This window comes from Podarcis bocagei, assembly GCF_964188305.1.
Source record: "Podarcis bocagei genome assembly, chromosome: 1".
Taxonomy (NCBI): domain Eukaryota; kingdom Metazoa; phylum Chordata; class Lepidosauria; order Squamata; family Lacertidae; genus Podarcis; species Podarcis bocagei.
In genome coordinates this window covers 110229012-110243782 of record NC_138125.1, presented here as the reverse complement: position 1 = coordinate 110243782, position 14771 = coordinate 110229012, and the positions used below count along the sequence as shown (strand labels likewise).

Sequence of the window (14771 nt, the reverse complement as noted above, 5' to 3'; positions counted from 1 at the left end):
CTTTCTTTCTGCTCTATGTAGGTTGGTTATTCAAGTTGTACTGTATCCTCTTACTGTTACTTAGTTGCTTTTAGACATTATGTTCTTTGTTGTGTTTTAGTTGAAAATGTCATTCAGCAACAATGTGTACTCTGTTTTAAAGAGAAATAACAAATACCAGCGGTATATTCTGAGACTGGTAATTATCTGGAGTGACATATACCTTTATTGCCCAAGATGTAAAGAGATACAGCCTGATCCTATGTATGCTTATTCAGAAATAATTTCATTTAGAGCTGAGATTGCAGTTTTAGATATGTCCAAGGGGATGCATGTTCCAAAAGACACTTTGTGTTTTACTCCTTAAACCCTGGGTCTGTCTAATATATCATGCTCTGCTTTTGAAGTTCCCCTCAATTTCAAAAGTGAATTTCCAGATGCAACCAGTGGGGCACCTGTTCAAAGAAACAAATTTACCATCTCCTAGGCAGGTGAAATTAGTTGTGCATTTCTTTGGATCCTGGACACTAGAGTCACACATAATAGCTGTGTTTGAACATAAGGCCAAGCCATGGCTTCTTTAAAACTTGGTTTGTTCTATTAATCACAGGTGGTCTCACAGAAAAGCAAATAAGCCATTACAGTCATACCTCAGAAGTCGAACAGACTCTATTCCAGAAGTCCGTTCAACTTTCAAAACATTTGGAAACCAAGGCACGGCTTCCAATTTGCTGCAGGAAGCTCCTGCATCCAATTGGAAGCCATAGAAGCTGTGTCGGACTTTCGGGTTCTAAAGAATGTTCGCAAACTGGAACACTCACTTCCAGGTTTGCGGCATTCGGAGCCAAAATGTTCGACTTGCAAGGCGTTTGACTTCCGAGGTACGACTGTATTTGTTTCTCCAAAGCTTGGTTTGTGCTCGTAGTGCTGCTGCCTTATTTATGCCTCTGTAGTTTGGCAAGTGTCCAAGGTGGGGTGGCCAAACCGTGGTTAAACAAGTTTATTGAGTTTGGATACAATAGCAAAAGATTGTCTTTAAGAGACATGATTCATATGGTGATTAGTTGCCATAAAGCAAACCACATTTAATCAGCTGGGTTCAGTTTGGACATGCAAACAAGCCACACTTTGGCTAAACAAATCATGGTTTTGTGTTATGGGTGAACCAGGATGTAGCAACACAAAATATTAAAAACAGGCCTATTACAAAATGATTCTTTTTCCACTTGTCCCATTTTCTTAAATAGCTTTGACTATATTCCAATATTATTTCTTCCAGTAATGGATTTCTGTTCAGTGAGATTGCACTGATGAAAATAAAGTGATCCCTAATGAGTTATGTCATGCTGTAGTTTGGCAATGTGCCAGGAAAAGACTGCACTATTTCAGAGTCAGACTTCACAATTTCTCACTTACAATCTATGAACTGTATTTTTTTTCCTGAAATGTAATGCCGATATACTCTAATAATCATCTTCCAGAGTACCTGGGCACAAGTATTTGTCAAGTGCAACTGCATGCTAGAATGTGAAATACGTATATTTAATCCTGCTGACTTTGCACTGTAAACGTAAGGCATGAAATATTTTTGTTACATTGCTAAAATGTTATGGTATGTCAGCAGGATCATAATGCTGTCAGCAGTACAGAGCACAAGAAAAGTATGAAGAAATCAAATGGTCAGAGTTTATAGATACATTTAGGGCAGCTTTACACATGACACTACACAGATGCTTTCTGCATTTCCTGTCCAGTGGTACCACAGGTTACATACGCTTCAGGTTACATACACTTCAGGTTACAGACTCTGCTAACTCAGAAATAGTACCTTGGGTTAAGAACTTTGCTTCAGGATGAGAATAGAAATCGTGCTTTGGGAGCGCGGTGGCAGCAGTGGGAGGCCCCATTAACTAAAGCGGTGCTTCAGGTTAAGAACAGTTTCAGGTTAAGAACGGACCTCCAGAACGAATTAAGTACTTAACCCGAGGTACCACTGTATCTGTAATTTGCAGATATACGGTAAATCCTATAATGACCAACATACACTCTGGACTTTAAAAAGAAAACACTCTTCTCATTATTTTGTCTCACTTCCTTGTAATGCCAAGCACTTTCTCCAGCATCAGCACCCAACTAAGGAGAAAAGGATGGTGGCGGTGGGGTGGAGAGAAAATACTGCAGGGTGGTAACCCATGGATGGAGAATCCTACATTATACTTGCCTTTTGCTTTAACCTGTAAATTGATAATCCTATTGAAACATATAAGACAATATCCCACTTATGCTCACACAACACAGCTTCCGCTCCTCCCTATCCAGTTTTCTGCACACACACACACACACACACACACACCAATCTGCTCCAGAAGGTTTGGAGCAGATTCTGGGGTTTTACAGGAAGCTGGAGGGAGGAAAGGGGAAGTCAAAAGGGGTTTCAAGAAAAGCATTCAAGAAACATGTTTGTTTTCACCAATTATAGATTACCTTATTATAATTTTTGTGACCATAATTGTGTTTTGCAGAACTATGCTAATCTTATTCCTGGAGCTACTGTTGGAAAACTCCAGATGGATTCTGGAAATGTTCTCCAGTTGATCATTGATGCATATAAGGTATGAATGCATATCTGAATAATAATAATGGTAGCAGTAGTAGTAGTAGTTCTGAATGCCTGTGGAAACTTAGTGATTTGGTGCAAATAAAAATTTGGTCACACTCTTTTTTTGTTGTGTGAAGCATTTGTTATGCACAGATGTCAAACAAAGAAACCACACAGAGAAAAGTTCCAGAATCAAAAAAGATGTAATAGAAAAATGCAAGAATTATATTATTGATGAACAGTTTGCCTTGCTATAGCTATGTGATTATTATGCCCCCCCCCACTGCCACCCAAGACTTCTTAAGAAGTAGAATGCAGTCAGTAAATTATGGTTTTGACAATATTTGTCAAATATATAAGCTCCTATTTGACTGATGCCCCCAATGCTCTCAAAGCGGTGTACAATAAAGCAATTAAAACACAGTAATAGTGTTTTTAGGGTGTGTGTTTTAATGGTGTAGCTTTCCCTGTGTTTCTGCCCACATTTAGCCAGTGAGAAAGATAAAACTGGAAAAACATATATTGCAAACAATCAGAGTCATTTGCTTAGATTATAGGCACAGTTCACAGCTCCATCTATAAGCATGTGCTTTCGCTTACTATTATTTATTCGGCTGCTTGCAACTTTGAATAATCTTATTTCATTTCATATTCCATACTTTCCTGGGAAATGGAAAGTTCCAGGCAACTTATGAGATCACTTTCCTTTGGAGCAGAAAGTACTTGTGGTGTTTTTCGTAATACCCATTACATACAGATGTATAACAAAACAAGTAGAAGTATCTGAAGAAGTGTGCATGCACACGAAAGCTCATACCAAGAACTAACTTAGTTGGTCTTTAAGGTGCTACTGGAAGGAATTTTTTTATTTTGAAAACAAGTAGAGGTGTGCATGGCAACTGATATGCGTGACAGGAATGTAGGAATCCGCCTTATACCAAGTCAAACCATTGTTTCATCTAGTTCAGTATTGTTGACACTTACTGTCAGTGGCCCTTGAAGGGTTCAGGCAAGAGTCTCTCCTAGCCCTACTCTACCTGCAGATGCCAGGAAATGGACCTAATACAAATTATGAGCTTCATTCCTTCCCCTAAAATACAGCCTTAAAACTCAATTCCTACCAAGTAATAAACCCATGTACCTCCAACCAAAAAGCCATTAAAATAAGAAACAAGTATTTTTATCTTTTCTCTATCCCTGACAGAAGAGTGTAACAATTTTTAGAAGCCTAGAGTATGTAAATGTGACTTTAGGAATCACTACTTTGAATGATCAGGTCACACCAACTCTGCTGTGAGAAAATACTTACATAGGATTCTTTTCACAAAGGTATATAAACAATGATTTCTATACCAGATCTGTTTTATAAAACTAAAATAAAGTAGAAAATTTGCAACTGTGGTTAGAAGTGAGTTTGCCAACTGTAGTTTGGTTAGTGAAAATGCTGATGCTGATGTAATACCAAACATCAGGGATGCCAACCTGAATTAAATGTTGAGGGGCAGGTAAGCCCCACCCACATAACTGATCACATGCACACAGTTTGGGGTGGCCAGAGGGAACTCGGTCCCTAGGAGTTGGCTCCTATGCCAATCATAGTGTTAATGGAAAAGGGAATGGTACCATAAGAAGGAAGGAGGACGATACTGTGTGAACCCATGGGGTGCTTGTTCTTGATTGCCTGACTGTGGTAAACAGATGATGCGGTGCTTCCATCACAACAGGATAATATATTTAATTTCACTTCACTTCCAAATGTAATTCCTACTACAAAAATATTGGCGCTTTCCCCCCTGCCTCCATTCTGCCACCCCATGTCACCAGCAGTACTATGTAATTCAGTAATGTATTTGTCCCAAGAAAAATAACTTCACCATTCTGCCTCAGTGCGTTCGTAGGAATCATAATTGTCATTTGCCCTCAGAAGGATAATCATGCTGAAGTTTCTTGAGTCCTTGGATTTCTGCCACAGTTTTAAAGTGGAAAGCTCTAAGTTATTATTATTCACAGATGTGTTGGCTTTTAAATTCTTCAGAGGAAGTGAGCATATGAGAGAGCTGTCAAAATATTTGTTGTAAGACGTTCTCCTATTCCCTTCCAACGTAAGTCACAGCCTCCAGCGAGCATGTCAGTACGTGCCTTGAGAGGTTAAAAACTGCAAAAAAAATCTGAAGTGATGTTTTGTTTCTTCAAAGCAGACATTTCAGTCAAAGTCTATGTGAAGCACAGACTGGCGTGGGAACACAAAGTTATTAAATAAGACCACACGGAGACCCCTTTACCAGCAGTTGACTCTCTAGCAGTTAATGTATATAAGACTGAAGAGAAGTAAGTTAAACTGCAAACACAGGTTTTGCATATTTCAGCTATAAAATGAAATGTTGCAAGACTCGCTGAGCAACATTTTCCTACTGCATGCTTGCTCATGTATCTTAGAAACCTTCAAGGCTTTCACCTGAGGATCACTAAGATCATTCAGGCATAATTCATTTAAATTCAACCTAGTGTTCATCCATTGTCTTTTCTCACCAAATAAATTACATTTGGAAGTTAACTTTGCCCACTCTGAATGTTTGCAATGTGACCAGGGCTAGAAGAAAATTCTTTATAAAGATAAAGGCATAACAGAACAGCCTGCGATTAGAATCACCCAGATTTCAGACACTGAAAAAAAAAGTATTATCAATCTTTATTTCATAGAATTGCTGAGTTGGAAGGGACCCTAAGGGTCATCTACTCCAGCCCCCTGCAATGCAGGAATCTTACTCTGCTAAAGCACCCATGACAGATGGTCATCCAACCTCTGCTTAAGAACCTCCAAGGAAGAGAGTCCACAACCTCCCAGGGAGACTGTTCTACTGTCAAACAACTCTTATTGTCAGAAAGTTTTTCCTAACGTATAGTCAGAATCTCCTTGTAACTTGAAGCCATTGGTTTGAGTCCTACCCTCCAGAGCATTTCTCAAGTGAAAGATGTCATTGCACACCTCAAGCCATTTTCACAATCAATTACTCTTTCAAACTAAATTAATAGATATCCTTCTACCTAATCCAAAGCTCTTTTCATTCATTCATTCATACAGAAGCAATAGAAGCAACAGAAGCAATTCATCACCCGCAACCTACCCATTTTCCTGCAAATGTCTGTAAGGGGATGAGGGTACCAATCAGAAAATTTGGTTCAGACTTTGATTTTGTACTTCTGAAAATAGCCCAGTCCCAAGCACTTTGAGGCTGCCCAATTTGGTACAGGCCCAAATTTGAACCCCATTTAGAAAAATAAAACTTCATGCCTACCCCATTCACTAATGATTTTTACAAGGCAACTGAAAACATCTTTTTACAGGCATTCGGGTAAGCACTGCAGGCTGCTTGAGTTTATTTTAAATTGCAGCTGAAATATCTTAGTGGCAAAGTTGTTTTTATTGGCATTTTGATGTTTTTTAGACTTGTGCACTGCCCTGAGATCCTTTGGGACAAAAGGCAGTCTAGGGGGAAAAATGGTACATAAATAATTAAAAACATAATACAGCATAAAAACGTGAGTGAGAGAGAGTAAAACAATCTTAAAACTTAAATGGGTTTTAATTCGTTTCTGAAGGTTTTTTAATTAAGTTTTCCAAAATTTCACACATAAATTTCAATAAATAACAAAAACTTTTTTTTTTACTTCCCACCCCTTTTTTCATTGTGTTTCTGTTTCTCTCCCTCTGCTGCACACTGTCTTCTATCTCTTAAACCTTAACAAAACTACTATAGTAGTAACTACTATAGTAGTAATCTTCACTCCCTTCAAATCCTGCTTGCGAAAAACTTAAATGGGTTTTAAAAGTCCTGGGAAAATAAAAAAAAGATATTCAGTGGGTACTGAAATGATGTCAAATGAAGTTCCATGTGAGCCCCTCTCTGTGGAAGGCATTCTGCATACTGAGAAGACCCTCTCTTCCACAACCACCTGCTGAACGTCACCTGGCAGGGCAACTTGGAAAAGGGCCTCCCAAGATGTTAGTTTCCCAAATGAAATGACATTGTTCCAATCATTATGTCCTTAAGGCACTCCGGTCAGAAATCGAGCTGGAGGTGTTGGGAGACACAGATGGGGTAAACCTTGCTTTCACTGCCATTTGTAACAACAACACTGCTTTTCCACACCAAAAGAAATGCTCTCACATTCAAGTGGGAGAGGTGGTAAGTAGGTTCTGATTTCATAAATCATGTTTCTCATTGTAAATCTGCTTCTAACCTGATTCTAAGGAACAGTCAAGGTGTGTAGCAGCCTTCCCCAACCTGGTGCCTTCCAGATGTGGGCTACAACTCATATCAGCTGAGAGTTGTTATGAAGCCCCTATTCCCCTCACAGAGCTGCAATTCACAGAGTTCCCTGTGAAGTTCCTGCATGCAGAATGTTTTGCACAGTCCTCGGAGCTCAGTGTCAGAGAATTCCGACATTGGACTGAGCTGGAATTGACTTAATGCTGTAACAGAATTTTCTTTTCTTTGCCTTCAATTATAGTTTTCTTCTTTTTAAAAAAGAAAAAGAAAAAAGAATTCTCCTACTGGATATTATGTTAAATTGATTTTAAAATTGCATAAAAGCGAATGCTTCCTTCTTGTGTTTTCCATTGTGTGCCGTGCAATGTTTATGCATGTTTGCTCAGATGTAAGTCCCCAAGCAATTGCTTATACCTGCAAAAAATGTGATTGTGATTGTGTTGTATGGGGCTTACTTCAAAGCAGGCATGCCAAAATTTGTACTGCTGCTGTTATTACTTAAATTTATATACTGCTTAATACTTAAGCCAGTCTCTAAGCAGTTTACAAAATAACAAATACAACATGTATATAATAACAAACAATAAACCAAAGAAACTACATTACAGTGCAATCAAACAATGAATCTTCCTCAAGCCAAAGACAGCATCACATGGTAAAACATCTTTAGTCAGGGATTTTTTTCTCCTTCTGCTTCCCATCAGCTGCGTTGGGGTGGGGGATGGATTCTAATCTGTGTTAACTCATGCTCTAATAAAATGTTAGGGTGATATCCAATAAAATAGTTCCGTTAGTTCAAAGATGTTTGACTGCACAATACAACTTCCCCTCTCCTCTCTCCACCTACTGCCCCCATCCCCTAAATCTATTCTGGAATTCCCCAAAACCCTCCAAAGCAGATTTAGGTAGGGCATGGGAACACATAGGGAAAGGAGAGGGAAGGGAACTTCTGTAACATGAACCGAAATCTTTGCACTAATGGAACTACTCTCTTGAATACTTAGACTTTGCTGATTTTGTTAGCTTATATTTTTAATATTTGTTCTTTTGCGTTTTTGTACACTGCAGCAATGAATGGTTAAATGCAGATGCCCCTCCTCCTTTCCTAGGTCAGTTTCAATGTGACTTTAAGCCTATCTGCTTGTGGGAAAAGTCCAAAGAACGTCATAATAAAGCCGGTGGGCTTGAATGAAGCTCTGGAAATTGAGATCCAGTCAGAATGCAGCTGCAGTTGTCAGAAGGAAGCTGAAATGAACAGCTTCAAGTGCAATGGCGGACATGGTTATTTTGAATGTGGGGTGTGCACCTGCAACCCAGGCTACATGGGTCCTCACTGTGAATGTGGTGAAAAAGACTCACTGAGTACAGGTTCCTGCAAAAGTTCTCCAGAGGAGACCTCTTGTAGTGGAAGAGGTGACTGCTTTTGTGGACAGTGCATTTGCCACCCATCGGCATATGGACATATTTATGGGTCATTTTGTGAATGTGACAGTTTCTCTTGTGGGAGATTTAGAGGACTGCTATGTGCAGGTAAGTCCACTGCAAACTGGCATTTTTAAAAATTATAAATAATAAAATAGAATAGAAGTTGGCAATTGAATATATGCTCTATTTCAAAAACAGTATTCAAGTATAAGCAGTATTCAAGTTTAAAACAGTATCCATTTAAAAATTCATATTGATTGTTCTTAACATGGTGGTTCAAGGAGCTCTTGCAGACTACTGCTGCAGTCCTAAACTAGGGTTGTCATGTGTCCTCTTTTTCCAGGACACGCCCTCTTTTTCAGGGGTAACATTTCTGTCTGGGTCGTTTTTTTTAAAAAAATTGCCAAAATGTCTCTGACTATACTTTCTGGTTGAGACATAGACATAACTGCTGGTTGAAGACTTGCTTTCCTCTTCTCTTCTCCTGCCCCCCTCAGCAATATATCACAGCTTCTATAGCCTCCCTATGGTAGGGGTATTTAAAATGAGAGTCATCATAGCCCCCTCTTTTTTGCTCTTCAAAATATCGCAATCCTATGACCTAAACACATTTACTAAGATGTAAGCCCCATGTGACATACTTCTGAATAAACATGCATAGGATTGGCATTGTCAGGTAGTTTGTCTGTGAAACATCAACCCTTCGAACCTAAAAATCTAGCTCAGTACTTTGCCATTTTAGCTGGTTTCAATGAAAGTGCTACAATACTGTAGCAGCTATCTGAATTTCTTCAAATTATATTAATTCTTGGATTTATTATCCCCAAACTCCATGGTCAACATCTGAGGCAGCTTTGTGGGGATTAAGAGGGAAAGGATGCAAATGACAGAGTTATTTGAGGGGCATAATGATTGATTGAATTATTCTGGGCTTTGAGACTTTGGCTTAGGGGAGAACAGAAATCAAAACAAGAACTAACCTCCATGACTTTCCTTAGGTAACGGCTACTGTGACTGTGGTCAGTGTAGATGCCACAGTGGATGGACAGGTGAATACTGTAACTGCACCACTGACACCAATAGCTGTGCTTCTGCTGACGGCACAATCTGCAGTGGGAGAGGTGAATGCATGTGTGGAAAATGTGTGTGCACAAATCCTGGGGTTTCAGGAAGCACGTGTGAAAAATACTCACCCTATGCCGACCCTTGCACTTCTAAACGGTAAATTATACACCTTTAAATGTCTGGAAATGTCTGTTTCTGTCGCATGTCCAAAAGTATAGCAATATTTCAAGGGTGCTGAGTTTTGTTCACCATTCCAGCTGTGTCTTGTGTATTTACTGTATTTCCTGATACAAAGGGTGCAGGTGGCGCTGTGGTCTAAACCACTAAGCCTCTTGGACTTGCTGATCGGAGGGTTGGCAGTTCGAATCAGCACGATGGGGTGAGCTCCCGTTGCTTTGTCCCAGCTCCTGCCAACCTAGCAGTTCGAAAGCACACCTGTGCAAGTAGATAAATAGGTATCACTGTGGTGGGAAAGTAAACAGCATTTCCCTGCACTCTGGCTTCTGCCACAGTGTTCCAAAATGCCAGAAGTGGTTTAGTTATGCTGGCCACATGACCCGGAAACCTGTCTGTGGACAAACGACGGCTCTCTCGGCCTGAAGCGAGATGAGAGCCGCACCTCACCCCATAGTCGCCTTTGACTGGACTTAACTGTTTGGGGTCCTTTACCTTTATCTGTTACCTTTTATTTCCTGATATATTTTTCTTACTTTCATTGTCCTGTTGTTGTTGTTGTTGTTGCTGCTGCTGCTGCTGCCGCCGCCGCCGCCGCTTTTTATGCTGGTATTCATTGGTTAAGAGTACCAGCACTTCTCTCTTTTTACTCCCCCCCCCCAAAAAAAGCACTGGTTATTATTATTCAATTTCTATCCCACCAGTCCTCCCAAAGGAGCCCAGGGTGGCAAACACCAAAGTGGGGGAAACAACTATTAAAATAAAAATTAGTCACTACTGTTGCTGTGCCATGGTTTGGATTGCAACATCAAGGCAATGCCCCATATCATGGCTTTTGCAAGCAGAGTGGTCATTGTGACCTGTATGAAACACGTATTTGCTGGCAGAATTACTCATAGGATCAAGTTGCACTCCTTGAACTCCAGTTCAAGTTATCGTTAAATTAGTCATTTTTCTGGTAGGTTGTATGAAAATACATGTAAATTTCTTTCATGAATGTCATTCATTACGTTCTTTAACTAGGAAGCTCAGACCTGGCTTCAATTGCAGATGAATAATTAACAACCTTTCCACTAACTTGTGTGGGTGTTAGATCAATTCAGATATGTTTTTTCTTTCTGCATAATTCTTCAGTGAATTTAATTATGTCATTTCTAGCCATCAGTTAAATCAACAAACACATTTAATTTTAACTAATATTTTCATTTGTACCTTTTAAGAAATGTGACTAATATGCTAGCGACTTCCTTTAAGAGAAGAAACAGGGTTTCTTTTTCTTTCTTCCCTTTTATCATGATGCTACACTTGGGGAAGGTCTATTAGGAACCCAGTTTTGATTATGACTAAAGGCTAAAGTCATAGGCCATACCCGACCCAAAGTCAGGCACACTTTAGTCCCTTGGATTTTAATGAGGTTTAAGTAGTTAAAATTATACATTGCACCTGCAGCCTTTATCTATATGTCAAGTCGACTTTGGAAATTATATATCCCATTCTAGAGCAAAGTTCTGTTCTACAACAATAGTCTGTGTAAACAAGCAAATAAAAAAACCCATAATAAAAACCAAGGCATTTTTTAGTAACTATTTATTTCTTGGGTGCCCTGGTCTCAAGTTGTTAAGGGCTTTATCAGAGGCATACCTAAGCTCCCTTGCGCCCACCACTTGTACCCTTGGAGCCCTGCTGTGGAAGTGCCCAGAAGAGACTACATGCCTCGCCCTTCCACCCAGAGCAGCAGAAGAGCAGCGAGGAAGCATGTGGATGGGCAGGTGGGCTCCTAGTCACTCCAGGTCGGAGTAGAGAGGCGTGATCTTTGCAACCCCTGAGTCTGTGCCCTTGGCAGGTGACAGCCTGGGTATGCCCTGGGCTTTATAGACCAATAGCTACAACTGGCCTCATAGCGGCCAGTGCAGATCCTGTAACACAACTGTTACGTGCTGGCAATCAATCACTCCAGTTAGCAATCTTGACACCACATTCAGCTGCAGCCTCTGGAATAAGCCTAAGGAAAGCCCTGTAGAGAGCACATAATGCTAATCAAGCCTCAGGTTTACTCAGGGTTTTCATTGATGCTGTACATCAGAGCTTTCCAGACTCTTCATGTTGGTGACACACTTTTTTAGAGGTGCATCATTTCATGACACAGTAATTCAGTTTTGCATCATTTTGCAACACAGTAATTCAGTTTTACTAGCAAATCGGAGGTTACGCTAACCCTTTTCCAGCCCTGGGAGGAGTGTGGGGAGGGTTTGCGTGACACATCTACACACTGCAGCCAACACACTAATGTGTCGCAACACACAGTTTGAAAGCTGCTGTACATGGATAATGTTGCCCTCTTGTGTTTTATATCCAATGAGAGCTGGAAGAAGGAAGGGGGAAGTGCAGGAAAAGACTTAACTGCAGGATATTTCTTCAGAGTTTTTAAATGCAGTACACATAACACTGCTAAGTACTACTTATTGACCCATGTAGATCTTTTGTAAGTTACTTTTGAAAATGAACACTACATATGTATTCCCTTTTGTTCCTGGTGCCTTGTAACTGACAGAGATTGATGAGCTGTTGAATCATTTTTTTCTCAGGAGCTGCGTAGAATGCTATTTAGCTTCTAATGATCAGTCTCAGGAAGAGTGCGCTGAGAAATGTAAATTGGTTGATGCGACTGTCAGTAGTGGAGAAGGTATGTAGTGCATTTATTTATTTAAATGTATTGCTTAGGCACCGTTGGTTGTAGGCCTATTTCTCCCCAGTAGTATTTATTACATGCTGCTGCTTGTATTTTTCAAGTCATTCTGTTATTTTATTAGTGAAATGAAGAATCTCTGTGACCCTCCACATGTTGTGGGACTTCAGCTTCCATCAGCCTTAGCCAGCATGGCCAGTGGGCAGGGGGGTTGGGAGTTATAGTCCAACAACATCTGGGGGGCCTCAGGTTGCTCATCCCTGATCTGAGGTCTTCCTTCAGGAAGTGGGGGTAGCTTATTCAATATAAAGTGTAGATTGGACTGTATGTTTTTAACTGTTAATGTGTAATTGGTTATTTTATTCTATTGCATCTTGCTCTAAGAATTCATGTCAGAAATCTTAGCGTTAAATATATAATATTTTAGATGTATACATAGGATAAATACATCAGGCATATGACTTATATGTACCTGATTTAGTGTGCAGAGAGTAAATCCTGGTGTTCAAGGTCAAATGTTTACATAACTAAATGTATGCAACAGATTCATTATGCTGACAACAGAACTGATTATCTCAGTTTACAGCAATGTGATCCAATGTGAAGGAAGATGAAAAGAGTAGATGTTTATGGGCTTTGTTTGCAAAATAAAGAAATGCTGAGAATAGATGTGCTCCCTGACACTAGGACTAGTCAAACAGAAAAGTGCTACAACAATTTCAGGTTCAGGGCTGGCAATGTTTTAGCAGGTACTCCTGTGCCTTTCTTTTAACTGCAACTTGATGCAGGGAAATGAACCATATGAAGCTTTTAAAATCTATTTTGCTCTGAGGCAGGCACTGCCCCTTATCCAGAACTGTTTAGCAGCAGAAGGTCACCTCATCTGCCTACAGACAATATTCTTTATCTCACACAATGATTTCTGTGCTACAAAAATTTTCACCTGCTAAATTTGTTAAAGGTACAGGAGAAGGGCCTTTCTTGAAAGAAATTTCACCTTTCATCCTCAAACTTGGATAGGAATTGTTAAATTCTTTAAAGCAGGAAGAGAGGCAATTTCTCTTTCCGGTTTACAAACCAGACTCATTGTTGACCCCAGAACTACTGATGTCAAATAGCTGACCAAGAAGTAGAGCTTCTCTAAAGGGGGGGGGGTGAGACTCATTCTTTTTATCTATTACATGAAGTCATTTGTCAACTCTATTCCCATCCACAACAAATATGAATAACAGACAAAACTGCAGTTCTTGAGATCAAGTAAGATCATCTGGGGTGCTGTAAACACTTCACAGACATGACCTCACAGATATAATACTTAGGTCAAACACCCAAATGAGGTGTTTTTAGTAGATCAGCATCTTGACAATGGTTGCCCCAAATTGCTAGGAACAAATGAAAGGCTTTTCAGATAGAAACAATAAACTGATGTTTACATTCTGTACCAACATCATTATTATATATATATATATTTTAAAATGCAACAGTATATTTCTTGGTAGCAGAGAATTGGGTGAAGGGAAGCAAAGCACTGTAAAAGGATCCCCTATGCATGTGAGAATTTGTGCAGAGGATTTCTTTTACATACATTGAAGGCACATGGCTTCCTCTAAAGAATCCTGAAAACTGTAGCTTAAGTGTACACCCTTACACTACAGTTCAAAGATTCTTTAGGGGAAGCCATGTGCTTTCAGTGTGTGCTGAGTATGCAACCTTAGTGGAACACAAACTCTGCTTACTTTCCATGAATCCACCACAATTTCAGCAAGACCAATAGCTAACATGCTATTCCAGTGATATGATGAGGGAAGTGCATATGCACATCCTAACTCATGACGCTTGTGGGGAGAAGCATTCTCCTGCCATTTTTCTGCATTGGTATGGGAAGAGCCTGTCTTCACCTAGGCCTCATTTAGACCCAGAGAATGGTCATACATGGGCATTCAACTTTTTCAAAGTTGTAGTGTTTTCAGTTACAATTATCCCCACCTTGTTATCTTTGCCTTGTCCTTCCCTCCTTCTGTCCTCTGCCCCACTGTCAAGATATGCACATCAATTATATGCATTTTGCTTGGAAGGAAACCCATTGAAGTTCAATGGAAGTTACTACCAAATAAGTACATATAAATAAGGTTGTTTGGAGGGCAAGCGGAATCTTTCAGCAAACTGTTTGTTTCTGCCAATTACACCAATACGGTACTTTACATGGTGTGGCTATAGATTTCAGAGGAACTTCCATGAGGACCATTATTGCTGTTTTTTTGAAAATAGTTTGTGGATTGTAGACTTGACGTTTAGCATCTGTAGGTACATTAAAGTGAACTGATTCAGATTCCATTGTTCTTCCTTTTTGTAGCCAGCCACAGTTCTTCACACAAAACCCATCCCTTCTAGGCTCTTGAATGGGCATAATTTTTTTCCTATTTAGGTGAAAACATTTTTTTGCAGAATCATATTAAATGCACAGAGGCAAATAAAAATAGGAAAATCTTAGGTTAATATTAGATTCATTTTTATCTATTTTTCAGTGAGCAACATTAGAATTCTCCAAAAGCTTCAGTTCTTTTCATAAGAT

The 14771-nt window shown here is 39.7% G+C and overlaps 1 protein-coding gene across 2 annotated transcripts in view; it reads left to right on the top strand.

Moving 5' to 3' along the window:
• The window catches only part of ITGB6 (integrin subunit beta 6), a 67136-nt gene that overhangs the window by 47427 nt on the left and 4938 nt on the right, over positions 1-14771 (top strand). For both annotated transcript variants that reach the window (XM_081198932.1, XM_081198933.1), the window contains 5 exons: positions 2502-2591; positions 6631-6765; positions 7959-8379; positions 9273-9495; positions 12099-12196. In XM_081198932.1, coding sequence (XP_081055058.1) covers positions 2502-2591; positions 6631-6765; positions 7959-8379; positions 9273-9495; positions 12099-12196 — 967 coding nt within the window. The remainder of the gene's footprint in view (positions 1-2501; positions 2592-6630; positions 6766-7958; positions 8380-9272; positions 9496-12098; positions 12197-14771) is intronic.